The following is a 27,097-nucleotide window of genomic DNA, read 5'->3' as shown; positions in this document are numbered from 1 at the left end:
GGCTTTTTTTATTTCAACACCTCTTTGACATTGCTCTGTATACAATTATTGTTACATTAAGGTTAGTTTCATACACGCGATGTGCTAAACATTTGCATGTTTGTAATGATTAAAAAAAAGTACAAATTGGCATAAACAGGTAATACATTTTACACAAATGTAATGATTAGTGATTACTATTTAATAGGTTATGGATCAAACTGAACTTAATAATGTAAGTTTATGAAATGTATGAACCAAGAAACAGTTTTTTTATATATCAATGATATAGACATTTTTTAATACAGTTAAAAGTAACTATATTATATTTGATTAATAATCGATATTTTACAAAATATCTTGTGGTATGAAAATAATAAAAGGGTTATTATCTATAGTTAATTATTTATAAAAGGTAATAGTTTGTAATGTTGATACAATTTATCTATATTTAGTGTTAGTAGCTATAAAAATCATTAGATACATATTCAAATAATATCACTGTACAAATATAATTTATTATAAATAATTCAAATTGTAATTCTTGATACACTCCTTAAGATATAAGGTTTTAACTTTTTATTATTTATTCAAATACAATCGATATCAACTCAATTATAAAATGACCTAATTTTTACATTAAAAAAAAAAAAAATTAATAGTCATAAACATATTATAATATATCCATGGATTTATGCTTATAATTACTTATATTCATGTACCATAGGTACTAATTATTCAGATAAAAATGTTTTTATTTTTTTTATGTAAAAAGTTTATTTAGTTGTGGTTTTGTCCAGCCAAAAATTAATTGCTTTTATCTAAATATTATCACTGTTGATAAAATGTTGTATATAATATGAAACAGTATTGAACTGTAAATTTAAATAAATTTATGTTTAAATTTTTCCAAATAACATTAATATTTGTACATGTAACTTAGGCTCTATAAAGATATTATCAAGGGCGTAATTTTTTCAATGGTGTCCACGATTTATTTTAATTTAAAAAACACAATTACCTTTGATTTATTCGTGCAACTTTTACCTACATTTCGGACAATCTAATTTTTTTTAAATACAATTTTATTTGAAATAAATAATCTACATAATGAAATGCGGCATCATAAGTTTATGAGTTAATAGTATGGTACAGATGTGAAAGAGTTTTTTAAGGAGCCACTTATTAGTGACTTTATTATTACTACTTTGTTTGAAATCTCTTAGTCGAAGATATTCTGACGCATTAGATAGAAGATCATTTGGTATGGGAATAGGATTATTTTGAATTCATGTTTCTAATATGAAAGTGAGCATAGAAGATATTTGCTTCATGATCAATAGTTTTCAATGCAAAATCGTTTGGAAACTTTAGATTTGTAATAAATAAAGGGCCGATGGAGGGCACAATTAAAAAAAAATTTGAATTTTGCTGAAGTCAAAACTTTTCGATACACCTCGACGGAGTTGATAGGCATATATTTTACTTGATAATTATTGTTGCTCCGCATGATATAATTATTGATCGTACAACGTTGTAATTATTTTATAAATTACTGGTAAGTTTTATTTGATGGGTACGTACCTATTATTTCAATTCCGTTGAAAACAATTTGATATTAAAAGTACGTTTCAAAATTACCTCAAAAATATAATTTTATTTAAAAGATACTGAATATGTCAATTTTTTTTTAATGTATTTATCTTGTTGAAAATCAATTTACGTCACTAACATTGCAATACTATGTTAAAATATATAAAATTTAAAAATATATATCTTAAAATAATTCCAAAAGTATAAAAAAATTTTGAAAAATTAGCTTATATTATGTATATACTTATTGAAAAATAGATAAATTGAATATATCAAATAACTAAATAACTAGAAATATGTTTAGGTTTTAGAAAAAATATATTTGCAATATTTTTCCTTAATTATATAGGTAGGTCCATCTATTATTTATTTTAAAGAAAGGTTAAGAATCATCAACTTCAGAATAAAGTTTAATATTAATAAAACACATTTTCGGGTATTAAATATTTTAACATGTTGGATTTGCGTTTCGTGTCAAGCAAACGAATACAGCATAAATTATAATTACAAATTGTAATTTTCAATTGTAATGTTTAACGCAAGTTATAAATTAACAGTTTTATTTTAATATTAGTATTTTAAAATTTCTAAGAAAATAGTAAATAAATTTTTTTATTTATTAAATAAACATTTTTTTCTTCATTTACAATACCTATATTAATTCTTTAAATTTTTACTAAACAGAATATATAAAATACAGTTCGAACTTTCGACTGGGACTATTTGTTTTTTTTAAGGTTTATAATTTATTTTATTTGATGTTTTCATGTACGTTCACGTTCTAGGTATGCGATCATTGTGACGAGAGTCGTCCAGACAAATCTCATCCACCAGAATATGCGGTCGATGGACAAGAAACATGGTGGCAGAGTCCACCTTTATCCAGAGGAATGAAATATAATGAGATTAATTTAACAATCGATTTAGGCCAGGTATGTGAACGAAAAGATATTAATTTAATTTAATTTTCACTTATGTATAATACTCTAATAGCAACTTCATTTTGAGTTATTCTATTTCACAAAATATGCATTATCGATTGATAAAATGAAAACCAATATGTATTAAGTAACGTACAATTTTATGTTTACACGATAAATAAAACAAAGCTAAGGAGTAAGTAACGATTATAGCCTCAACTAGTTAAAAGGAAAAATATATTCAGAATTAGGTATTTTAAGTCATTGTCATAGCCCGAAATTTTTTTTATAAACAATGGTATCATAAAGTAACAGGTGATAATATGTCTAGTTCTATACAAAAACTATAGAAAAAACTGAAGTGCCCTACTCAAAAAAAAATGTTCTGACTACGGCACTGCTAAAATTATTAGATTATCAATAATATGTTTCTTATTATTTCATTCAGATATCATAATAATTTATAAGTGATTATTATAATAGTTATCAACTTGGTGTTACCTATACCTACATAAATATATATATATTGTTATATATTGTGATGAACAAGGCCGTAAAATATGCATAGTTTTTGACATTTCGAACTTTTATATAACGATTTCTTAGGAAGTAGATAAAGTTATGCCGTTATACTAGAATAAAAAATAAATTTAAAAAACAAGGTCGTGAATATTTTCTAATTTGCTCGAGAGCAAAATTTAAAGAATATGCATCGAATGTCCAGGTATACCATGTGTAAGCGTAAAAGGTCGTCCGTGGTTATCACACTTGCCACGCTCGTGCGGTTCAATATCCCAGGAACCAGATAAGTACGACCTACATGTCCGATAAGTTGATTTCATTGAGTTTGAATATTACTTTTTTGGAACACCACGACAATAATTTCCTTGTGCTTTACAATTATAATAGTCGTAGTACTTGTTAATTAACGATATAATGCCGGCTACTTAAAGAATGTTTTCCAATGTAAAATACGATATCGTAGTAAAACAAATTTCATAAGCTATTTCTTAATAATAAAGCTGTATTGCAGTGGCTATTGATGTATGAGTTTATAATGAAATAAAAAATATTTATATTACAACAAAATTTTGTTTTTTTATCTATTCATGATATGCTCTTTTTTATTATCAAAATCACTTCCGCCGGACGATTAATATACTAGCAAATAGATAATATTTTTATGAATGCCAACTATTTAAGCTCATTGAATAACAACTACAAAATATCATTGTATTAATGAACTAAATAATGCATTATAATATACAAATTAAGATTGTATACAGAGTGATAATATTTGTTGTTATTTCTACTTAAATTTGATTTAATGAATACATTAATACAGTGCTACTGTAAACTAATATAATATAATATTTATGTTTATGATTAAATTTAAAAGCCATATAGGTACCTAATGCACTCCCGAGTACATATAAATTATAATCAAACACTTATACCTACGAACAATGTCTATTATAATATTCAATATTCATTCAAATTTGTAAATAATTTTGATACAACACTATACCTACATCAATTGTATTAAGTGTATATAAAATATTAAAATATAATAAAATACTGATACGATTTAATTAAGTATTTGACAACCGTCCTATTCAAAGTAATTTTCATTTGTAATATATTATATTAAACAATTAAAATATATGTATTATGTAATTATTGTACTTGTGTACTACACAACATTTAAAAATTATTTTTTAGGAATTTCATGTTGCTTATGTTGTTGTTAAAATGGGTAACTCACCTAGACCGGGTGTTTGGGTACTTGAAAGATCAGCAGATCACGGACAAACATACCATCCGTGGCAATATTTTGCTGACACTCTTGCGTAAGTAATAGGTTGGTAGTTATTATAGAAATTGAATATTTATCGGTATCTATATTTTAGAGACTGTGAATCATACTTTGGAAAGGAAAGCATTAAACCCATTTCGTCCGATGATTCAGTTATATGTGACACATCGGTTTCAAAAATTGTGCCTTTAGAAAATGGTGAAGTAAGTGTTCATAATGTATATGTTTAATTTAAAAATACAATTAATTAAAATCAAATTGCTGATTGTAACACAAATACTGAAATACCTATAGGTGCTAAGAAACTTTTGGTATTGGAAAGGTGGGTGGAAAATGAAAGTTATAAGCTTATAAGATATATTATTTTAATTTTATCTCTATATGAAATAGAATACGTATCATTTCGGGTATCATCATGTTTAGCCATTTTAGATACATCTATTAACTTACAGGCTTAGTTTTTTCTTTAGTAATAATTAATAATATATTATAAACGATTAACACATTAAGACACTCATCTAGTATTATTCAACAACATATGAATTTCCTGTTTACAGATATTTGTGAAGCTTTTATCTAATAGACCTTCAGCAAACAACTTTTTTAATTCTTACGCATTGCAAGAGTTTACCAGAGCTACAAACGTACGATTTAGATTACTTAGAGTAAAAAATCTTCTTGGTCATCTCATGTCTGTGGCCAGACAAGACCCCACTACCACCAGACGAGTAAGTAAACAATTGCCCGATTAATATTATATTAATTTAATTTATTTGCGAGTGTTTGTCTTGTTTTTAGTACTTTTACTCGATAAAAGACGTGAGTATTGGTGGTAGATGTCGTTGCAATGGTCACGCAGATCTCTGTGACATAACTGATCCCACAGATTCGTATAAGCTCATATGTCGTTGTCAACATAATACCTGTGGCCACAATTGCGAAAGATGTTGTCCCGGTTTTGAACAGAAAGCGTGGAGTCAGTCTAAATACGATAAATTATTTGAGTGTGAACGTAAGACAATAAATTATGAAAAATTGAGACAACTTAAAGTTCATAAATAATAACAACGCATCAACTGATTTATTTCATATTTCATTATCATATTAGCATGCAATTGTTTTGGTCATTCTGAGAGTTGTGTTTACGACAACGCAACAGACTCGTCACATCTGTCGATAGATATTCACGGGAAATACGAAGGAGGTGGCGTGTGTCAAAATTGTCGAGATAATACAACAGGTATCAACTGTGATAAATGCGTTTTCGGTTTTTACAGACCCGTTGGAAAGTTGCTGAATGAAACGGACGTGTGTCAACGTAAGGCGCTTATAATTATTATGGTTAATTTTAATTAATTCTTAAATCCTTTGATACCTACCTACTTTTTAATTTTTAGCTTGTAATTGTGACTACTTCTATTCGACCGGAAATTGTTCGGAAGGTTTTGGTAAGTGTGAATGTAAGGCCGCTTATGCTGCTCCAAATTGTGACAAATGTAGCGAGGGATATTACGGATATCCGGATTGCAAGCCTTGTGAATGCTTCTTGGATGGAACTAGAGGAAGACAATGTGAAAATACAGGCGGCCAATGCCCCTGCAAACAAAATTTCGGTGGGAAATTTTGTTATCAATGTGCTGATGGCTTTTACAACTTCCCGGAATGCAAATGTAAATATAATTTTATTTATATACAAGTAAATACGAGAAATGTACAACATACAATTGTTTACATTTGATAATTTACACAGCTTGCGAGTGCAACGAAATTGGGTCTAGAAATTCGATATGTGACCTAAAGACTGGTCAGTGTTCGTGTCATAGCAGTTACGGAAATCTTTCATGCGATCAATGTAATCACGGCTACTATGGATTTCCCACGTGCTCTTGTAATTATTTTGACATAATACCAATACATCTATATTCTATAATAGCATAAAATATTAGCATATTGTTCATATTGTTTTCTATAGATTGCAATTGTGATTTGATTGGCTCACTACCAGAAGTATGCAATAAAACGAACGGGCAGTGTATGTGTAAAGAAGGATATGCTGGTCCTAGATGTGATAAGTGTTTACACAGTTATAATGGATATCCTGACTGTAAGCCGTGTGGTTGTTCAGAACGGGGAAGTGCAACATCCATTTGTGATGCTTCTGGAAAATGTCCTTGTTTACCTAGTTTTGCTGGGAGAACATGTGAACAATGTAGTCCAGGATACTATCAATATCCTGAATGCAAATGTAAATACATTTATATCATAAATTTATATTTTATACTATGTAATTTTTGATCGCAATTAAAATGTACACCCATATTTTATTATTTCAGTCTGTGACTGTAATAGTCAAGGATCGATAGGAGTATCATGTGATAATGATGGTAAATGCAAGTGTAAACCAAATTTTACGGGAACTAGGTGTGATAAATGTAAGGAAGGTTTATACAATTTCCCAATATGTGAAGGTAAAATATTAACAATTTATTCAAGCTATCATAAATTTTTAACTTGACATATTTAATTTTATAACCTATGTTTTTACAGAGTGTAATTGTAATCCTGCTGGTGTTTTGTCAACGTTTGTTGGATGTGGATCATTACCGCTGGGTGAATTATGCCAATGTAAACCTAGAGTCAATGGCAGAATATGTGATGAGTGTCGAGAACTTTTTTGGAACTTACAACCCACAAATCCAGACGGTTGTCAAGGTATAATTAAATCCTTTTAAAAATATTTATGCAATTCTTATATGAAGTATCTACTACCTAATATTTTATTTTCAGAATGTGATTGTTTCATGCCTGGTGTACTTAGTGGTGTTGGTGTTTGTAATCCAAAATCTGGTCAATGTGTTTGTAAGCCATCTGCTACTTCTAGAAGATGTGATGAATGTTCGGAAGGATTTTATAGTTTAAATGAAAATAGCTTATTTGGATGTACAGGTATTTTAAATTATTTTAGTATTGTAGCATTTAAAAATTGTATGCAAATTAAAACACCAATTTTTTTTTAGAATGTGGTTGTAATGTTGGTGGCTCAATAAATGAAAAATGTGATAAGAATAGTGGACAATGTTTGTGTCAACCTAGAATTGTCGGAAGAGCTTGTACTGAACCAATGCAAGCACATTACTTCCCAACTTTACATCAATTTTTGTATGAAGCTGAGGATGGCAGAACTCCAGCATATTCTCCTGTCAGATATGGGTTTGATGAAAAATTCTTTCCAGGTTATTCTTGGAAAGGTTATGCTGTTTTCTCTCAACTTCAGGTAAGTGATTTAATTGGTCTTTGTGAATATTAGTTTGTTTATTAGATACCTAATTTTTTTTAATTTACATGAAATAGAGTGAAATTGTTCAAGAACTAAGTATAGATAAACCATCAATTTATCGAATAGTACTGAGTTATGTGAATCCAAATAATGAAACCATTTTGGGTTTAATATCTATAACACCTGAAACACCAAATAACATCAATATCGAACAAAAGTTCATAGTAAATAAATAAATTATATATATTTATTATTTATAAATTATCCGTTTATTAATAGTTAATTTTATTTGAAGGTACAATTAAAACCTACAAAAACTCCAACCTTTGTAACAGTATCTGGAGCTACAGGAAATATTCCATCGCCATTCGTGATGAATCCTGGACGATGGGCAGTTACTATAAAAATTGAACAGAATTTGTTTGTGGTAAGTTTTAGACTTTGTAAATTACACAAATAATCTCCATTGGATGAAATTAAATCTTAAAAAGTAAAAACCGTTTTAATGTAAATTGTAATTAATTTTGATTGTAAATTTGATACATTGTATTTTTTATTGCAAACAGTTACTATCAATGTTTGTGCTTCTCCTCCTTGTATTTGTATCAACATTTTTGGAAAAACTGGTATTTTATTTTTTGAGTGTATAAAGTACAAACAATGGGACATTACCTCTTGATGTACCTAAATTTGAATAACAAACAATTATTTTTTTATTTTATAAATTGGTTAGGTTACTGTTTTTATGTTTTGTATTTGTATTTTACTGGACAGATAGCGCCACTAGCGTACTTCTATTTTCGTATTTTATGAACATTAATTTGATCATACTTATGTTTAAAAAAAATTATTTGTGCAAACCTCCTTTACCATTCCCTTCCAATGATATATATATTTCCTCCTTATAAATAACATAAAGGCAAAGTTATTGGTAAGACATAAAATATGCTTGTGTATTTTTGTAAGTTAAATAAAATACTAAGTGAGTAATATATATTATATTTGTAGGATTACTTTGTGATTTTGCCTGCTGAGTACTATGAAGGAGATATACTGGTTGATAAAGTATTGAATCCTTGTGTCATTGATAATATTGAAGTTGGTCTATGCAGACATTTTGACTATCCAAGTACTTCTAAATTTGATCAAGTCAAGAGCACTTTTGCATTAACTTTAGATGACAAAAACCCTGTTGATTTCGTTGACGATTCAAAAGTAAAAAAAAAAATGTGTTTAATTATAGAAAAATAATTATATTTTTGTTTTTAGCAATTGGACATATTAGGTGTCCCGAAATTACCAGTCATTAGTGAAACACAACCAGAACTAAAACTAGAATTATCAATTGTGAATCCTGGACCTTATGTTATCTTAATTAATTACATGACACCATCTTCTATTCAAACAAAGGCAGTTATTGAAATTGAAGTAGACGAAAAGATGAATTCTGGTAAAGCAATATTATATGCATGCCATCATACTACACTATGCAGGCAAGCTGCAGTGGATGCCACTGGAAAAGTGGCTTTATTTGATATAAATAAACCAGTTACCAAAGTAATCCTAAAAGGAGGAAAAGACCATTCGATAGTTGGAATAGAATCAATAGTTGCTTTACCATTAGATAAATGGTCTTTAGACTATATAAACCCAAATCCTTCATGTGTAAAGAAAGATGGTAAGTGTATTCAGTCCTTCTACCCAACTCCTCCTGACACTAAAAAAGTGGAATTTAAAACCGGAAATGAGGATCGTCTTTCCACAACTGTACCTAAAGATATATTTGACAACACCACTGCATTGATCATCCTTGATCAAAAAGACAGTATTGTAGACCTAGCTGGAAAAGTTCCTGCTCCTGGAGCTTATGTTTTTATTGTTCAATTTTATCAACCTGATTTTCCAGGTAATTTACAGCTACATAATACATAAATTACCATTACAACAATATAAAAAACTTACTAACATTGTTACTTGATTTTATATTATGTAGCTTTTGAAATGAATGCATTGATACATAATGGTCAAACATACGATGCAGTTTTGCCAATAAAACATTGCCCATCAAACTCGGGATGTCGTTCTGTAGTAAAACAAGCTAATGGAAATATAAATTTTCAATTGACAGAAAACTTTTTGCTAAGTTTAAAGGTAATTATTTGTTTCAAATTTATTTTACAAAATAAATTAGTGACTTAATAATCAAATATTCAAAAAGTTGTTTGGAGGTAATTAATTAGTTATTTATTAAACAAAATATTGTACAAAATTAAAATAAATGAAAACATAAAATATGTTTAAATTTAAAAAAGTCGCTTGTTGAAAAAAATGATCGAAATTAAAATATCTATTTATTTCACATGATATTTATATATTTTTAGGAGCCAAATCATAAAAGTGTTTGGTTAGAGTATGTTTTGGTTGTCCCAGCTCAAGAATATAGTGATTCTATTACAGTAGAACAACCATTCGACTATACTGGCTTATTTATAGCACATTGTGGAAGCAATCACTTTTATATCAATACTTCTACTACAGGTAATATTTTTAATTAATGTATCCAACTGAATCTCTTCAGTCGTCATCTTGCTTACACATATTATTATCTTTGTGTAGAGTGTACAGATCTTTATATTTTAATTGATGTTAAACTTGTAAATGGGGAGACAGTGTATTGCATTTAAAATGTTTGTTAAGCTAATTTGGAAATGCTCAATATCAAAAAAAGTGGGTGATGATGTTCTGCTGTACATTAGGCGTTTAAAGAATCACTGATGGATTTGTTTTATTTGAATTCAATCATTGAATACAAAAAATGATTCAGAGCCAAAACGGTCTGTCCGCCTATAATATTACTAAGAATATTTTATGTTACTATTGTGATTGAAGTAATTTATTTAACTATAAAGCATTAGCACTACAGTTGATTGAATTTATTTTTACTGAACAAATTGTATTTGAAAATCATTTTGTATAAAATAAACTCTGTAGGTTATTTTTTTAAAGTTTTTTCCTAATTTTTTGTTTGTATTTCATGACACCTACAAAAGTACTGGGAATTTTTTACTTTTAGCCCCCTAAAACTTCTTATATTCATTATTTTCTTACTAGAAAAAATGCTGAAGTAGAAAATCTAAGGATTTCTACTTCCCCAAAAGGTGGTGACAGACATATTATTATATATGTACTTTTAGTTAATTGGTACTTAAGTAATTACTATGAAGAGTATTTTATACTCCCACTTACTGAAAATTATAATTTTTCAATGTATTAATTAATTAATTAATTTTAGGTTTTTGTAAAGAAGCCACATTTTCATTAACAACTGCATATAATAGTGGAGCACTACCTTGTAATTGTAACTCTGATGGTTCATTAAGCTACGTATGTGATCCTTATGGCGGTCAATGTCAATGTAAACCTAATGTAATTGGTAGACAATGTCAAGTTTGCAAAACTGGATACTTTGGATTTCCGGATTGTAAATCATGTAACTGTCCATCAGTCGCTACATGTGAGACTTCAACAGGAGAATGTATTTGCCCACCACATGTAGTTGGAAAAAACTGTGACCAATGTGAACCAATGACATATGGCTTTGATCCAATAATTGGATGTGAAGAGTGCAACTGTGACATTTTAGGCGTGGAAAATAAAAATCTTCAATGTGACTTGTTCAATGGATCTTGCGAGTAATTACTACCTTTTTTTATCTAAAGCTATAAGGGCTTTTTATCTGTAGCTAACCAAAATTAATCTTGCTATGCTAACAGTAGGCACAGTGCTAGAATTTTTCAGGAGGTGTGGATAGGAGTAGATAATTTTTGGACATGGGATAGGGTTTTATTAAAAACTACACTGATTACTCAAATAAATCATTTAATTTCATTACACTATAACATAGCTATAGTACCACATATTTAACTTTTTGAATTACTTTTAGTAGTTTTTACATATTGAAGTTCTAAATAGATAACATGTATGAACTTTTGAATAATTAAAATAGTTTAAAAAAAAACTAGAAAATATTACCTATAGATAATTAAAATTGTACAACACTTACATACTCTGATTTCTGATACAACGTCTCACCGTATTGTATTGCGTAGGTACCTATGAACAGTAACACAAAATATGACGTCATGTAATAAAACATCTCAAATGCTTTAAAAATAATACACATTGATAAATAACACCTAATATATATATAAAATATAATATTATAACTATTGAATATCTAAATGTAATAATCAAGTCATAATATTATTACTTATTTAAAAATAGACTGCATGATGATTTTTGTTGATAATATTTATTTTTCAATTTTAAAGTTCTGGTATTATATTTATTTATTAAAAGATACTTAACTTTTTTTTTTGTTATACTATATTTTTATTTAATAAGAAAATATACAACTATACAATTAAGCACAACAAGTTGACACGGCCCCAGCGCCTCATCACTCTCTCTCAACCGTATACACTGCCACTCTGACCTAAAAGGGAAATTTCGAGATTTAATAAATAATTCGCGGTGGCCCAGTGTTACGTGTCCGGCAGTCCGGCGCGTGGGTCAAATCCCGTGCCGTGCAATTTTTTCATTAATTTCTCGGTATCTCCCCTAAGACCGGCCACATCACCTGTGGTCGCGTCAAAATAATAATGATGAAGAGAATTACATAACATGAAAATGGCACGATGTAGGAGGGCTCCCAATGGAGCTACCTACTCGATACCTAACTTAAACAATTTATAATAGGTATGATAATTATATTTAATTTATACATCCCTTGTATTTTATAATTTAGGTGCAAGCAAAACATTGTTGGCCGTTCTTGTGATCATTGCCGTTCTGGGCATTGGTCTTTCCCTCGTTGTTATTTATGTAATTGTGACTACCGAGGCACAACACCTGAAATTTGTAATCAGGTTTGTTTTTCTTTTATTCATTTAAACATTATAATGTATTATATTGGTTTATATTTTTATTTGTTTATTTATTACAATTTATTAAGAACAACTCCGAATGTTTTTGTAAATCTAATGTTTATGGTCAAGCATGTGATTTATGCAAAGAAGGGACATTTAACATACAAGAAAAGAATGATGAAGGATGTTCAAAATGTTTCTGCTTTGGTAAGACTACTCGGTGTCAAAGCTCCAATCTTTACAGAACAGAGGTATTTTTTAAAATATTACTATATTTTTTTAAAATATTATATATATTATAATTGGTTTTAGATAAATGATATGGAGAATTGGTTGTTAAAAACTGTCAATTTAACTACTAAACCAATTATAATTGAAGATGTAGAATTTATACTTGAGAAAATAGCAGATGACGAACTTGGAGTTGATTTAACACCTAAAAAACTTGAAAAAAAAATCACATATTTCTATGCACCAAAAACGTACTTGGGAAATCAAATTAAATCATATGGAGGGTTTTTAAACTATTCCATTCAGTATACATCAAACCTTTTCGGAAGTGCTGTTAGCGGTCCCGATGTTATTTTATATGGCCACGATACTTATTTGTTTTATTTTTCGTTGGAGCAACCAGCATCAAATACGTTGTTCCCAAATTTTGTTGAGATTGTAGAACAAAATTTCATACTAGCTAATGGTTTACAGACCACTAGAGAACAAATAATGCAGGTTTTACAGAACTTGGATGGTATTTACATCCGAGCTACTTATTGGGAACCAACAGTAACAACTAGGTACCTATTTAATATTCATTTTTCATTATACTTAATCTGAATTTAAAATGTGCAACACTTTAATATCCATCTTAATATGTAACTCAATACAAAAACATTTTTCAGGGTATCGAGTATATCATTAGAAACTGCACAAGAAGAATATATCCAATCAAAAGAAATTGCTTTATCTGTTGAGCAATGTCAGTGTCCTGCCAATTACGTTGGATTATCATGTGAAGAGTGTGCTGATGGTTTCTATAGAGCACAAACAGGACCTTATGGAGGCTTTTGTGTCCCTTGTCAGTGTAATGGGCATTCCAATACTTGTGACAAAGCTACTGGAATATGCAATGTAATCTTATTAAGAATTGTTCAAACCTACTAACATAATTAATATTCAATTTGTATGGAATATCCCATGTATCTTATTTCTTCAAAAATAATTAAACAGAGCATCATGGCATACTGTTATAATAAAAAATATAAATAATCCTTTACTAAAATAGTTTAAAAAGTTTTGAATTTTTGACTTACATTTTTTTATTTCATAAAATCAATCTTAATTAGTATTTCATAATATTAGCATTAATATAAATAAGTAATTACATTATTAAATAAGTTTATTAATTTAATGTTGTGATATTTTTGTTTTATTTTACGGCTTTAGAATTGCAAGCATAATACCACAGGTGACCATTGTGAAAAATGTATCATAGGTTACCATGGAAATGCATCTATTGGAACTCCTTATGACTGTCTTATATGTGCTTGTCCACTGCCAATAGCCTCAAACAAGTAAGATAATATTTAATTTATATTGTCCTTATATTATTGGAATGTAAAATAAATAACTCAATATGCAATACATACAAAAAAATAAATAAATTGTATAATATGTATATGTTATTGATAAATAATACATATTTTATTTTTAGTTTTGCAACAGGTTGCGAAGTCAGCCCAGATGGTAATAAAATCAGCTGTGACTGCATGCCTGGGTATTTTGGAGCAAGATGTGAATCTTGCAATGCTGGTTTTTATGGTAGTCCTGAAACACCAGGTATACATTTATTTTTGAAGTTATTTACTCAAATTAACTAACAACCGTGACGAAGCCAGAGTGGTATTTTGGTGTTAGCACCATCCTAATCCAAGACCATATTTATGCAAAGCATATATTTACTAAGTGCCTCAACTATACAAAAAAATATATTGCCATAAAATGGTTTTATTTCATACCATTATTCGATTGAAGACTACAACAGATCATGTGTGAATCCCCCCCCCCCCCAAGTTCTATTAAAATTACAATTTAAAACAACCCCTCTTCAAATTTTGGCTAGCACCTGATTTATTTATCTTGCATTAATCTTTACAAAACAATATATTGTATTCAGTGTGATTTACCATACACTATAGTCACAAGTTTTTTTTTAGTAATGAATTTATTCAAATTTTGATTTTAGTAAACCTCAGGACCATATTTTAAATTATTTATAATTTCTACACCACTTAAGAAGTGTCTTGTATAGATACAAACTTCTTTTTACAAATGAGTACTTCATTTTTTTTTATTGTAAATAGTTTTTTTTTGAAAATGTTAATTTATTTAAATCAAAAATTAAACGAGTAGTTTCTAAGGACCTAAGTATACTTGAAATTTCAAAAAATTAGAACACAAATTAATAAATCATTAAAAGGAAAATATATATAAAATTATTTAAGTACAAAATAGGTAAATTGATTTCCAAAAATACAAAAAATACATAAGCTTATAATTAATATACATATTGAACACGATAATAGTTTTATTACATAATATGTTTGAACTTCTTCTTCAAAAAAAATTTGCCTATAAAATAGAATTGAAATTTCTAAATGGGATCCCGCTTTTTATATAAGTTTATTTATTATTCAATGTTTGTATATCAAATTCAACCAATTTCAAATTAATTAATATTTACAGGAGAAATATGTAAGGAATGTCAATGTTCTGGTAATATAAACAAGGAAGATCCAGGATCATGTGACTCGATTACTGGAAAATGTACACGTTGTTTAAACAGTACTTTCGGTGAATCATGTCAATATTGTAGACCAGGATTTTTCGGGGATGCCGTAAATTTGAAAGATTGTCAAGCATGTGATTGTGATAAATGTGGAATGGAAAAATGTGATAATTTTAATGGTCTATGTGTCTGTCATCAAAATGTAGAAGGTGAAAAATGTGATAGATGTGCTGTAAATCATTATGGTTTTGAAACTTGTAAGGTAAGCTTTTAAATTATTTAATTCAATTATACAATACATTTAGTTTTATAGCCAATTATTTTATATATAGTATGCATTTGATAATCTATAAGTAAACAACATTTTTTTTCTCAATTGCATGTAGGGTTGTAAGGCATGTGAGTGTGCTTTAGCTAGTGAAAGTTCTCAATGTGATGAGAATACAGGATTATGTAGATGTAAGCCTGGTGTTGCTGGTAGAACTTGTGATCGATGTAAACCTGGATATTGGAATTATACTGAAGAAGGATGCATATGTAATAAAACTTATTTTTTTTAAATAAATAAATTACCTTGTTGAACTCAATATATAATATTACACTTACAGCATGTGGTTGCAACTCAGAATACAGTGTTGGTGTTAGTTGCAATCCTCAAACAGGTCAGTGTGAATGTTTACCTGGTGTAATTGGAGATAAATGTGACCATTGTCCTCATCGATGGGTGTTAATACAGCTTGGGCCGAATATGGATCAAACTAGTGGAGCTGGTTGTTTTGAATGTGATACTTGTACACATTCTCTTTTAGATGTTACAGATAGTTTATTCACTAAACTTTACTATGTCTCCAATGAATTTAAAGTATGAGAAAGGAGCTAATAAAACATGTTTGGTGTTAATAATTTAATGTTACGGTTTTTCTAGAATGTGGAAAATGGATATTTCACTGCTCAACGTTTATTATACTTAAATGATACAATATCAAAATTGAAACCAAATTTAACTAGTCTAATATCAAGTAGTGCTGACCCATTCCCACTAAACAAAAACTTGACGGATTTCCAGAAAGACATCACTAATATAAACAGAAAGGTATTTTTATTTATTTAATAATACAAGTTACAATATTAATTATTTGATACAAAAAAATGTATTGTTTAGTCCAAATCAGCTTTATCAGATGCATTAGTATTAGCATCAAAAAGTGATATAACAAATAATATCGCGGTAGAAGTGGGTTTAGCCATGGATGAGGCAGTATCAGAATCTTTTAAAGCTGTCAGTGAAGTAACTAATTTAGCTCAAAGCCTTCAAGATGGTGCAGGGCCACAAATTGATACAGCATTAAATGAAGCACAAATGTTAATGGAAGATATAAAAAAATCGCTTCCAGACATGACAAATAAATCTAATGAGTCTGAAACTTTACTTATTAAATCAAATGATATTCGTGAAAAAATGGCACTGTTTGCATCACCGTTAGAGACACCTTCTCAATCATTACAATTTTTAAAAATTAAAAAAACAAAGTTTTATGATGATATTATAGATATTAAAAACTATACAGATATTGCTAAAGATAAAGCAATGCAAACTGGTTCAATAAATGATGCAAACCGGTTAGTTAAAAATTAGTTGTTTAATGTAACAATGAAAAGTTTAAGTTACTGTATTGATTTATATTGATTTAATTTCAGTGAATCATTAGCAAAAGAAAATGATCGAATAAGTTCATTGACAAAACTTAAAGATGTAGCAAACGATGGTATGGACATTTTAATTAAAACAGTAAAAGAGGCATCTGATGATATAAAAAAATCTAAGGATGCATTTGCTAACCTTGGTGCCGAAAATGAATCAATGAAAGCAACTAAATCTAAAGTAGAAGATGCAATTGAAGAAGAAAATCGAAAACTGGAAGAACTGCAAAGAGGTCTGGATACAGCAAAAGAACATTCTGATAAACTCAAGGAGCAGGTATTTTAATTTTACAATGTATAGATAGCAGTGTGCAGTTGTTGTATATGATTAATTAATTTTTACATTGGCCAATTCACAAATTAATATATTATAGGGAGTAATAAGTTAAAAACTATTTAATGGGCATTGATTTAAATACACATCATATATATATATTTTTAGACAAATTACTATCCAAAAATATGTTGATGTTGAAGTTAATTTTTAGGTTCTGAGCAGAGCAATAAATAATTTTTACGAAAAACCAGTTTTTTAAAAAATAAATTTTGGTTTTTAGTGTAACTCTAAAAAAATAATCGTAGATACATGAAATTTTCTCTGAATGTTTGTGTTAGCATTTTCTATTCACCATAAAATTTTTAAAATATTTCGACTCGTATTGAACTATTTTTCAAGCATGAAATTTTCGATTATTTTTTGTTTTTTTTAAACTAATGTTCATTAAAAAAATTTCGCTCTGCCAAAAAACATGTAAATGTAATACAAGATTCTTCGTAAGTTGTTAATAGTGGAAATTAAAAAAAAACTTGAGGGTAAATCCACAATAGTTTTTTATATGAGCATTTAAATTTGGAATGTTGATAAAATTCATAAAAATCACGAAAATAAGCAAATTATTGTGAGTTTGAAATTCATAAAAAGTTTTGTTTTATAGCTAAGATTTAAAAATGTAATACAAGTTTCCCTATAAGTTTTAGTCCACTTTAACAAAAAAAAATTCTACCGGAAAGTCAAATTAAATTTTTATGAGTGTTTGAAATTGAAATTTTTATAACAGTGGATATTCACTCGATTTCTCGTATAGGTTGGTGGGTGTGGAGCATGATTAAAGATATCTTAAATTGTGGTTTGGAGTTACAAACTAAAAATATTTTCAGAATTTATTCAAAAATATAGAAAATAGAATATAGATATTCCAATTTTAAAACAATAAAATTTAAATTGAATGAGAAATTATGAAAGGGCATGTTACAGATATCTTCCCTCCATATACCCCTTACATATACTTGACTAATGTGAGACTATTAAATTATATGCTTTAAATGTACGATATTGTCTATTATAAAAATAGGTACCACCTAGATATAATTGTAAAATATGTTTATTACTGCGTACTTAAAATTTTTGTTTTATTCCAAAGGCTGATTTGATGGAGTCTTTAGTCAAAAATTCAACCTCTGCATCTGAAACAGCAATTGCAGCTGCAAACTCATATAAGAATATAGTAGCGGAAATAGAAAAATCATTAAATGCTGCTAAAAATGCAAGTACTGCAGCCCAAGAAACCATTGATAAGGTATATATTGTGTGTTTAATTGTATGTCGTAGATAAATTCTAAAATTGTTTTTATTATATACTTCAACATTCAAACAATGATTTCAGTCAAGAGGACTTGATGAAAGAGTTGCTGTAGCCGACCAAAATTCAACAAAACTTCTACAGGATATTAGAATGGCTTTAGAACAAGTACAAGGAGGCTTAGAAGAGTCATTAAAAGATGCTAAACATAAATCTTCAATAGTATCAAATTCGAAAAATCAAAATGATCAAAAAATAGAAGAGATATTTAAGTAAGTAACATTTATTCGATTCTAATGGTTTTTATATTTCCAATTTAAAGTAGATCCACCAAGTCCATATCTGGTTACAAATTAATTTCTCGTAATATGTTGACTAATTCAGAAAATTAATTTCACAAGGTATATTAAACCAAATTTTAATTTTATGCTTTGTGCATAATTTGTTAATTATAACTCTTTTAACTTTTGAGCCCTAAATCCTAATAGTTCATAATTAGTTATAAGTAATAACAATAATTATTAGTTCGGTTTCGAACACCGTCGAGTGCGCACGTATCACGTAATTACGCTCCGTATCAGTGTAGGGTCGGCGTCATGGACGTTGAACCCAAATACTACAATAGGTACGGTACACAAATTCCAACTCGTTCTGCCAAACAAATGTCCATAGTCTACGACATTAACGGTAGAATTATTCCTTTCCAAAATGTGGTACCGGTTGACCAAATCGCTCACGTACACGGCAAACGCAATTTATCTTCTTCGTCCACTTCCCCCGGGCCCGTGGACAAGAAGTCTAAACCATTTGTTTCCCCGAATCGGTTCGAGGTTCTACAAAGCGACGATGATTCAAGTGAGTGTGCATTTCCTCCACCTAATGATCATACTGTAGTCCGTGAGACTTAGTCTTCTACCGTTAACACCAATATAACTACCCGTTCTCAACCTATCTACATCAAAAATATAACTTACTTCACTTTATTCAAAAACAAATTAATACAACTCACGGGTATTAATAGTTTCTATTGTAAGGCGACGCCTTCCTATCTTATCGTTCGACCGAATGGGCCGGACAATGCAAAACTCATACTCGACCACTTGTTGAACTCCGACACGGATTTCCACACTTTTTGCCCACCTAGCTCAAAACCATTCAGGATTGTAATCAGAAACTTACACCACTCAACTCTAATTTCTGATATCTCTGGTGCTCTAACGGAGCTTGGACACTCGGTTAGACACGTGTCTAATATTAAAAAGAACAAAGTATCTCTACCGTTATTCTTTGTAGACCTAAACCCCAATAAAAATAATTTGGACATCCTTAATACTACTACACTATTGCATACTTCCGTCGTGATTGAAAAACCATATAAATCTAAAATCGGTCCACCTCAATGCCACAAATTTCAAGCCTACGGTCACACGAAATCATACTGTTCACATACACCTCGGTGTGTCAAATGCGGAGAAGAACACCTCTCCGACAAGTGTTCCAAAGATATCAGTCTCCCAGCTAAATGCGCTCTCTGCGCAGGAGCTCATACTTCATCTTACAAAGGATGCCCAGTCTTCAAAAAGCTCACCACCGCTTCTCAAAAACAAAAAGTAGGACGACGTTTACCTACTTTTTCCAGACCAACCAAACGCATGCAGTCTGAGAACCCCTGCAGTTCCAACAAAACGCGTACCTACGCCGATGCCACAGCTAATCAACAAACACCAGTCGAAGCACCTATTTTTAACAAAATTATTAGTGATATCTCAAATATTTTATTCCCATTAATTAAGTCATTAACAACTATTTTAAATAATTTAAATTCAATTTTACCTTCCCCCTAATCGTCTTAATACTATTAGATTACTTTGTATAATTAATTCTCATTATTATTAGTTGTCATTATATTACTGTAACTGTCGAGCTGTAACAGTTTTCTACTAAAAAAAAAAAAAAAAAAAAAAAAAAAAAACAATAATTATTTTAAAAATAATTTTAAATATAATTTTTTTTTAATAGACAGTTAGAACAGATTGTATCTGAAACTCCAAAACCAGAAAATAACATGGAAACTGTAATGGCTAATGATGAGAAGTCTCGAAAATTAATTAATAGACTTGATTATGTTGTTGAATCGTTACCAAGTCTTCTTATTGCAGCCCAACAGCTCAATAAAGACACTGATAAAACTATTAAAGATGTTACTCAATCAAATAAGCAATGTAAGATTATATTGTATAGGTAATAATATAATGATATTCAGTATTTAATTAAAAATTTGGTCATTTTGTAGTGGATACTGCACTATCACTTTTACCAAATGCTACCGAATCTGCACATCGTCTGAAAAATAAACCAGAAATACTTCAAAAGGAAATAGAAAAGTTGAAGTCTAACGTAAAATTACTTCAAACTAAGGTTATTACTAGCAGAAATATGGTGAATAGGTACGTTCTGAACATAATTAACTTTATTAATAATGTAACTATTTTGTTAAAAATTCATGTTTTCAGGATTAAAGTTGGTGTAAATTTATCAAAAAATTCAACTCTCGAGCTTCGAAATCCTGAAAATTTAGCACAACAAAGTATAAGCACTCTTGCATCAATATACATTAAAACAGATCAGCCAAAAGGTTTGATATTGTATCTTGGAAACGAAGTTGGTACTAGTCGAAGAATGAGAAGATTTAAAACTGTAAGTTGTTATAAAATTTAAAGAAATATTATTGAAACTAACTGAAATATATAATTCATAGGATGATTTCATGGCACTACAAGTTGATAATGGTTATTTAGTATTATTAATGGATATCGGTTCCGGTACTACAACACTTTCCAGTGATAAAATAGTATCGGATAACAAATGGTATAAAGTCGTTGTTGAAAGGTAATTTAATCCAACTTCTACTAATTAGATAAAATTGATAAAATAATATGAATGTTTTTTATAGAACTGGTAAAACAGTGAAATTGATTGTACATGAAGATGTAGGAAAAGGCTCAAATTCTAATGTAACAACTTATTCCAAAGAAACAATACTTCCCGGAAATTCTTCTAGTTTAAATTTAGATAAAGATCACTCAAAATTATTTGTAGGAGGTTTACCAGCTACATTCCAAGCCCAAAATGACATTGTAGATCAATCGTTGGAAGGTCGTGTTGAAGATCTAATGCTTGGAAATACATTTGTTGGCCTTTGGAACTTTGTAGATTCTTCAGGTGTAAATACTGGATCAATTGAAAGGTATTTACAATTACAAATTTGTATTTATATACATTTCTATTTTTTGTATACAAAACCAACAATTTTTTATTTTAAGGAATAAATTTATGAACACATCTAGTTCTGGGCTCCGAATGAATGGCGAAGGATATGTTGTAATAGAATCTCTTTCTTACCAATTGAAATCTAAATCATCTATTCTTTTAAGTATAAAAACCACGTCTACTGATGGGCTAATATTTTTAGCATTTAAGGATAATACTTTTATGTCTATTGAACTGGAAGCCGGAAGTATTGTGTTTCGAGTAAGTTTTTCATATTAACTATGTAAATATGAGTACCTTAAAAATATGTTTAATTAAAATAGTTAAATTTGGGTGGTGATACTACAACATTAATTTCTCCTCTTTCGTATAACGACGATAAATGGCATACAATTGAGGCATCTAGAGATGGTAAAAAGTCTATATTGAAAATCGATGGAGAAATCATAGAAAGTGGAGTATGCAATGGAATAGGAACAGATCTTCAGGTAGGCATATTAATTTATTATATAGTTACATTTTTGTAATTTAATTGCATATTACAATTTTTTTAACATGATTGATGTTTGAATAATATTAAGTAATTTAATATAATATTTTGATATAATTCATTATTATAATTAAATTGACCTTGTATTAAGATCTCTGTGTTATAACTTATAATGTATACATTTTTAAAATTAAATATTTGAAAACAATCATGGATAACTAAAACATTTTCAAATATTATTTATGTAGGTTTCTGAACATCTGTACATCGGTGGTTATCCAAAAGATCATGGAATTAAAGAAGTATCTATGTTAAAATATGATGGATGTTTAGACAATGTACAAATTACTTCAGTTCAAGTAAATCTCAACAAGAATGTTGATGCCCAGGGTATTACTTCTGGATGTTCAGAAAGGGTAAAATTAAAATATTATATTGATTCTAGACTTTTATAATATTGAGTTGGATTTTCAGATTACCAGCCTTGTATCATTTAAGGCAGGCAGTAGAGGCTATGTCAGATCGCCAAAATTAGTTGCATTAGATAATTTGATTGAATTAATATTAAGATTTAAAACTACTCAACCAAATGGTTTACTAGTATATGGTAAAGATGGGTCTGTTTTTTCATTGCGTATAAAATCTGGAATTTTAATATTTGAAAGTGGAGGAATTCGTGTTTCTTCCACACAATCTACACGATATGATGATGATCAATGGCACGATGTATTTGTTGCACACACAAATCAAGAGCTTTTGCTACGTGTTGATGATTTTGATAATTTCCAGTATGTATTATTATTTTTAAGATATTCAAAGATTTAAACTATTAAAACTCAATTATTTAGATCTGAAAGTGCTCCGTCACCAGTGCGATTCTTATACTCTGATTTTTTCTTTGGTGGTGTACCACCAGAAGTCGATGCCGAAACTTCAATGTCTGACTCATTTGCTGGTTGTATTAGTGATGTAACATTCAATGGGAAAATAATTAATTTTGCTCAGCTTACTGATGCACCAAGAGCTATCATAGGAAGATGTACAGAGACATCACTATCTGGATTTAGTGTACCAGAGTTCAATAACACAAGTAACTTAAAAAAATTAACTAAAAAAAAAAACGTTAATTTTTAATTTTAATAATTCTGTTGTAGTACGACAAAAAAAACCTCCGCTAAGGGATGAAGCAGATATGAGCTTAGTGTCACCTATTCTACCATTTACTCCCTCTCCTATTCTTGTCCCAGATGAAATAACCTATGCCCCGGTAGGATTATGCGCACTATCAGTAAATCCACAATTAGATACTGATTTAAATAAAGATAGTGGATTTAGATTTGGTATGTTAACTCATTGAGAAATTATTGTAATTCATTGTATTCATTGTAATAATATGCTTCATAAATATTATTATTTTTAGGAAATCACTTGGGAAGTCGGTTCGAATATGATTCAATAATGATAAAAACTAAAAATAACAGAAACGAGATTTCAGTAGACGTAAAAACTTCTAGTTCGGATGGAATAATATTTTTTGCCCATCAATCTGACGGAACTGACTTTATGGCTATTTATTTGATTGAAGGAAAAGTAATATAACCATATTATATTATAAATAGTGTCAATAATATTTTTAAATTTTAGGTTAACTATCAATTGAGTTGTAACTCTCAACCAGCAACAATCAAAGCTCAATGGCCAATTAATGACGGAGAATGGCATTCTATTAACTGGACTAGATCTAATACAAATGCTGAGTTATTTGTAGATAGTACACCAGTTGGATTCAGTACTATGTCAGAATGTAAAAACACAAATTCCCCATTCTATTTCGGAGGCACTAATCCAATAGCGTATCAAAAAGTTATAGAATTCATAGTAAGAACGAAATATTTGATTACAACTAAAAATAATAATATTCTATGATAACATTCTGAACCAAAAATAACAAGAATTATTGTGCTTAATATAACTTGGATACAATTACTTTCAGGGAATGAATGTAACATTTGAAGGTTGTTTACGCAATTTCAAAGTAAACTCTAAAGATTTAGGTGCTCCTAGTCATAAATATGGTGTAACCAAATGTTCAGGCAAAGTTGAAGAAGGGGCATTTTTCTATGGAAATGGCGGTTACATTAGATTATGTAAATTATTAATGTTAATTTAGTCCTTACAAATTTTATTTCACATTTAACTAACATTTTATTTCAGTGGAAAAATTTGTTATTGGCAAAGAAATTGAGATTTTAATGGATATAAAACCAAGAAGTGTTGATGGCATTTTGTTGTCAGTTCAAACAGTGAAGAAGAACTTTTTAATATTAGAAATGAAAAATGGAACAATATCATTTTCTGTAGATACTGGTAAAGGTCCAATTTCTGCTTCCTTCACTCCAACGTCTCCTTACTACTTATGTGATGGCTTATGGCATAGAATTAAAGGTTAGTTTAGAATAAAACATTAGTAATAATCAAGTATTTCAAGTACTTACACATATATCATATTATATTCAATGAAATACTAATGGATACTTTATATATAAATGTAACTATAAATGTTATTACATGTAGGACGTTGATTTAATTTTTTTCTTCAACTAAAATTCTCTATGCAAAATTTTGTAGATAGTCAATAAGTTATTATTATTATTGTTAATTATTTTTATTTATTTTTTTTACAGCTGTGAAGCTAAAAAATGTTGTACAGTTAGGTGTAGATAATATGTTTGCGACACCAGACCAGTATGGTAAAGGAGGAACATCCAGCAATATGTCGAGCAAATCATTGTACCTTGGTGGTAATCCAATACATAACAATCGTCAGTCCAATGGATACTTAGGATGTATACGGAACGTTGAGATAGTTCACAATAATTTACATGAAAAAAATATATTTAAGAAGTTCCCAACCCAGTTGGTGCATGGCAATGTGACATTAAGTGTTTGTCCAACAATTTAAAGTTACTATTCCAATATCCTGTATAGATAAAAAGCAAATATTATTCATAAATTATTTTTAAATTTATAATATTTTATATTTTTGTAAATAATATTTTTACTTCATGATAATTAATAATAATAACTTGGTCATTTTTATACTTCATAAATATAAAAACATAACCAATTTAAATAAAAAAGGTAATTGTACAAAATAAAAGTATCTACTTTTAAAGCCAGTAAGACTTAATTCCATACAATTGATAGTGTAGCAATTAGTAAAAATTTATATAATAACATATTATATTACTTACAATATATTATTATACTATATAGTACAAAAGTGTATCACATACTGTATTTAAAAGAATCAAGTATATTATGAATATATATTTTAATATACACAAAAAGTATTTTTCTTATTGTCTGCCTTATATATTGGAGCTCAGATTTAATTGTTACCATGATGTGGTTATAACCAGTTATACTTTTCAGTTTTCAACAAGTAATCTTTGGTGTGCAGTGCTTCTCAAAAACTGCTCCAACCAATAACCATGCATGTTACTATACACATGAGTATTAGAGTATATGACTATAATAATACATCATTATCGACTATCGTTATGTATCTATAAGGTCCTATCTCCTATGAAGAATTGGCAAGTTATGTTTATAGCTCATAATCCTGAACTCCAAAAATGTAGTCTGAGGACTAAATTAATAAGTAACTATAAACCCATACCCATAGGCACACTGTAATAATATGTCAGTTATTCAGAAGATATTTTTACCATTGGACACAACTACTAGTAGCCACCCAAAATATTAAAGGGCTTAAGTCTTATAAACAAATCTATAATGAACCCAACTTTTGGTGAGTCAAAATTCTGAAAGTTATTTTTTCAGTAGAGAATTGGAGAAAACATCCAAATTTTAAAGTTTATCGAAATATTATTATTATCATAACAATTAGACGATACCCTCATTACATACAAATTTTCAGTCTACACCACCGCTGTAAAATAATAATATTTTTTTTTTTTTATTACTTAATTTATATTTCCACAATCCGTTTCATAAATTTTGAACAATAAGTGAAATTGATGAATGATGACTATGGCGTGAAGGACGGATTAAAGATACCTTCCAGTGAAGGCACTTTTACAGTTAAAGATGTAAAAAAAAAAGTGTTAAACAATGTTAGTAAATGTTATAAGGAAAGATAAGTAGAAATAACAAAGATAGATATAGAAAGAAGAACAAAAGAAGTTAGATTGGTCTAGGCTAATAGGTCCCTACACCACCGCCCTTTTCAACCTTTTTTGTGGGTTGCCGGGTATATTTATAGACGCAAGTTCTTTGATTAAAGGATTTTTGTGGTTTTGTAGGTTGAAATTTAAACGTTTGTAGAAGGTCTTAGCTACATCGTTGATAGGAGAGATGGCTAGGTCATTATGTAATGTATGATTTGATACTTAGAGGGGTGCTTTGGTTATAGCGCGAAGGACTTTAGACTGGATACGGTTGACATATGTTGGTTTTGCGGAGCCCCATAATTGGACTCCGTTCGTCCAAATTGGTTTTAAGAAGAGTTTGTATATTAATAATTTAGTGGATAGTTTTATATGATGAGAAGTAAGGAGAGAACGGAGAAGACGAAAACGATCGTTTAGGGTTAAGAGCTTGTTACGTATATGTGGAGTACAGGTGAGACGTTGATCGATAGTGATGCCATTATGCCAAGGTAGCGAATGCATGGTGCGACAGGTAGAACTTGTTCATTAAGGGTGATAGGTGGACATTAAAATAATAATATAA

At 29.1% G+C, this 27,097-nt stretch overlaps 1 protein-coding gene across 1 annotated transcript in view; it reads left to right on the top strand.

Annotated features, from left to right (window-relative positions):
- The window catches only part of LOC111036214 (laminin subunit alpha), a 29,756-nt gene extending 4,101 nt beyond the window's left edge, over positions 1 to 25,655 (top strand). The window contains exons 2-51 of the mRNA XM_022318164.1: positions 2,358 to 2,504; positions 4,215 to 4,342; positions 4,403 to 4,511; positions 4,866 to 5,036; positions 5,107 to 5,320; positions 5,417 to 5,626; positions 5,706 to 5,978; positions 6,059 to 6,196; positions 6,281 to 6,553; positions 6,642 to 6,776; positions 6,856 to 7,020; positions 7,096 to 7,254; positions 7,326 to 7,582; positions 7,660 to 7,809; positions 7,881 to 8,012; positions 8,594 to 8,800; positions 8,855 to 9,491; positions 9,579 to 9,736; positions 9,967 to 10,123; positions 10,878 to 11,277; positions 12,393 to 12,513; positions 12,600 to 12,764; positions 12,826 to 13,307; positions 13,413 to 13,641; positions 13,957 to 14,084; positions 14,225 to 14,349; positions 15,256 to 15,560; positions 15,685 to 15,835; positions 15,907 to 16,160; positions 16,224 to 16,391; positions 16,461 to 16,918; positions 16,997 to 17,276; positions 18,421 to 18,576; positions 18,664 to 18,851; positions 20,599 to 20,801; positions 20,873 to 21,026; positions 21,093 to 21,276; positions 21,338 to 21,468; positions 21,533 to 21,826; positions 21,903 to 22,110; positions 22,173 to 22,337; positions 22,588 to 22,755; positions 22,814 to 23,127; positions 23,188 to 23,429; positions 23,494 to 23,679; positions 23,760 to 23,929; positions 23,984 to 24,217; positions 24,333 to 24,486; positions 24,554 to 24,784; positions 25,024 to 25,655. Coding sequence (XP_022173856.1) covers positions 2,358 to 2,504; positions 4,215 to 4,342; positions 4,403 to 4,511; positions 4,866 to 5,036; positions 5,107 to 5,320; positions 5,417 to 5,626; positions 5,706 to 5,978; positions 6,059 to 6,196; positions 6,281 to 6,553; positions 6,642 to 6,776; positions 6,856 to 7,020; positions 7,096 to 7,254; positions 7,326 to 7,582; positions 7,660 to 7,809; positions 7,881 to 8,012; positions 8,594 to 8,800; positions 8,855 to 9,491; positions 9,579 to 9,736; positions 9,967 to 10,123; positions 10,878 to 11,277; positions 12,393 to 12,513; positions 12,600 to 12,764; positions 12,826 to 13,307; positions 13,413 to 13,641; positions 13,957 to 14,084; positions 14,225 to 14,349; positions 15,256 to 15,560; positions 15,685 to 15,835; positions 15,907 to 16,160; positions 16,224 to 16,391; positions 16,461 to 16,918; positions 16,997 to 17,276; positions 18,421 to 18,576; positions 18,664 to 18,851; positions 20,599 to 20,801; positions 20,873 to 21,026; positions 21,093 to 21,276; positions 21,338 to 21,468; positions 21,533 to 21,826; positions 21,903 to 22,110; positions 22,173 to 22,337; positions 22,588 to 22,755; positions 22,814 to 23,127; positions 23,188 to 23,429; positions 23,494 to 23,679; positions 23,760 to 23,929; positions 23,984 to 24,217; positions 24,333 to 24,486; positions 24,554 to 24,784; positions 25,024 to 25,301 — 10,746 coding nt within the window. The 3' untranslated portion in view covers positions 25,302 to 25,655. The remainder of the gene's footprint in view (positions 1 to 2,357; positions 2,505 to 4,214; positions 4,343 to 4,402; positions 4,512 to 4,865; positions 5,037 to 5,106; positions 5,321 to 5,416; positions 5,627 to 5,705; positions 5,979 to 6,058; positions 6,197 to 6,280; positions 6,554 to 6,641; positions 6,777 to 6,855; positions 7,021 to 7,095; positions 7,255 to 7,325; positions 7,583 to 7,659; positions 7,810 to 7,880; positions 8,013 to 8,593; positions 8,801 to 8,854; positions 9,492 to 9,578; positions 9,737 to 9,966; positions 10,124 to 10,877; positions 11,278 to 12,392; positions 12,514 to 12,599; positions 12,765 to 12,825; positions 13,308 to 13,412; positions 13,642 to 13,956; positions 14,085 to 14,224; positions 14,350 to 15,255; positions 15,561 to 15,684; positions 15,836 to 15,906; positions 16,161 to 16,223; positions 16,392 to 16,460; positions 16,919 to 16,996; positions 17,277 to 18,420; positions 18,577 to 18,663; positions 18,852 to 20,598; positions 20,802 to 20,872; positions 21,027 to 21,092; positions 21,277 to 21,337; positions 21,469 to 21,532; positions 21,827 to 21,902; positions 22,111 to 22,172; positions 22,338 to 22,587; positions 22,756 to 22,813; positions 23,128 to 23,187; positions 23,430 to 23,493; positions 23,680 to 23,759; positions 23,930 to 23,983; positions 24,218 to 24,332; positions 24,487 to 24,553; positions 24,785 to 25,023) is intronic.
- The last annotated feature ends 1,442 nt before the right edge of the window (positions 25,656 to 27,097 follow it).

This window comes from Myzus persicae, unplaced genomic scaffold (assembly GCF_001856785.1).
Source record: "Myzus persicae strain clone G006 unplaced genomic scaffold, MPER_G0061.0, whole genome shotgun sequence".
NCBI lineage: Eukaryota > Metazoa > Arthropoda > Insecta > Hemiptera > Aphididae > Myzus > Myzus persicae.
This window is presented reverse-complemented; position numbering and strand designations above follow the sequence as displayed.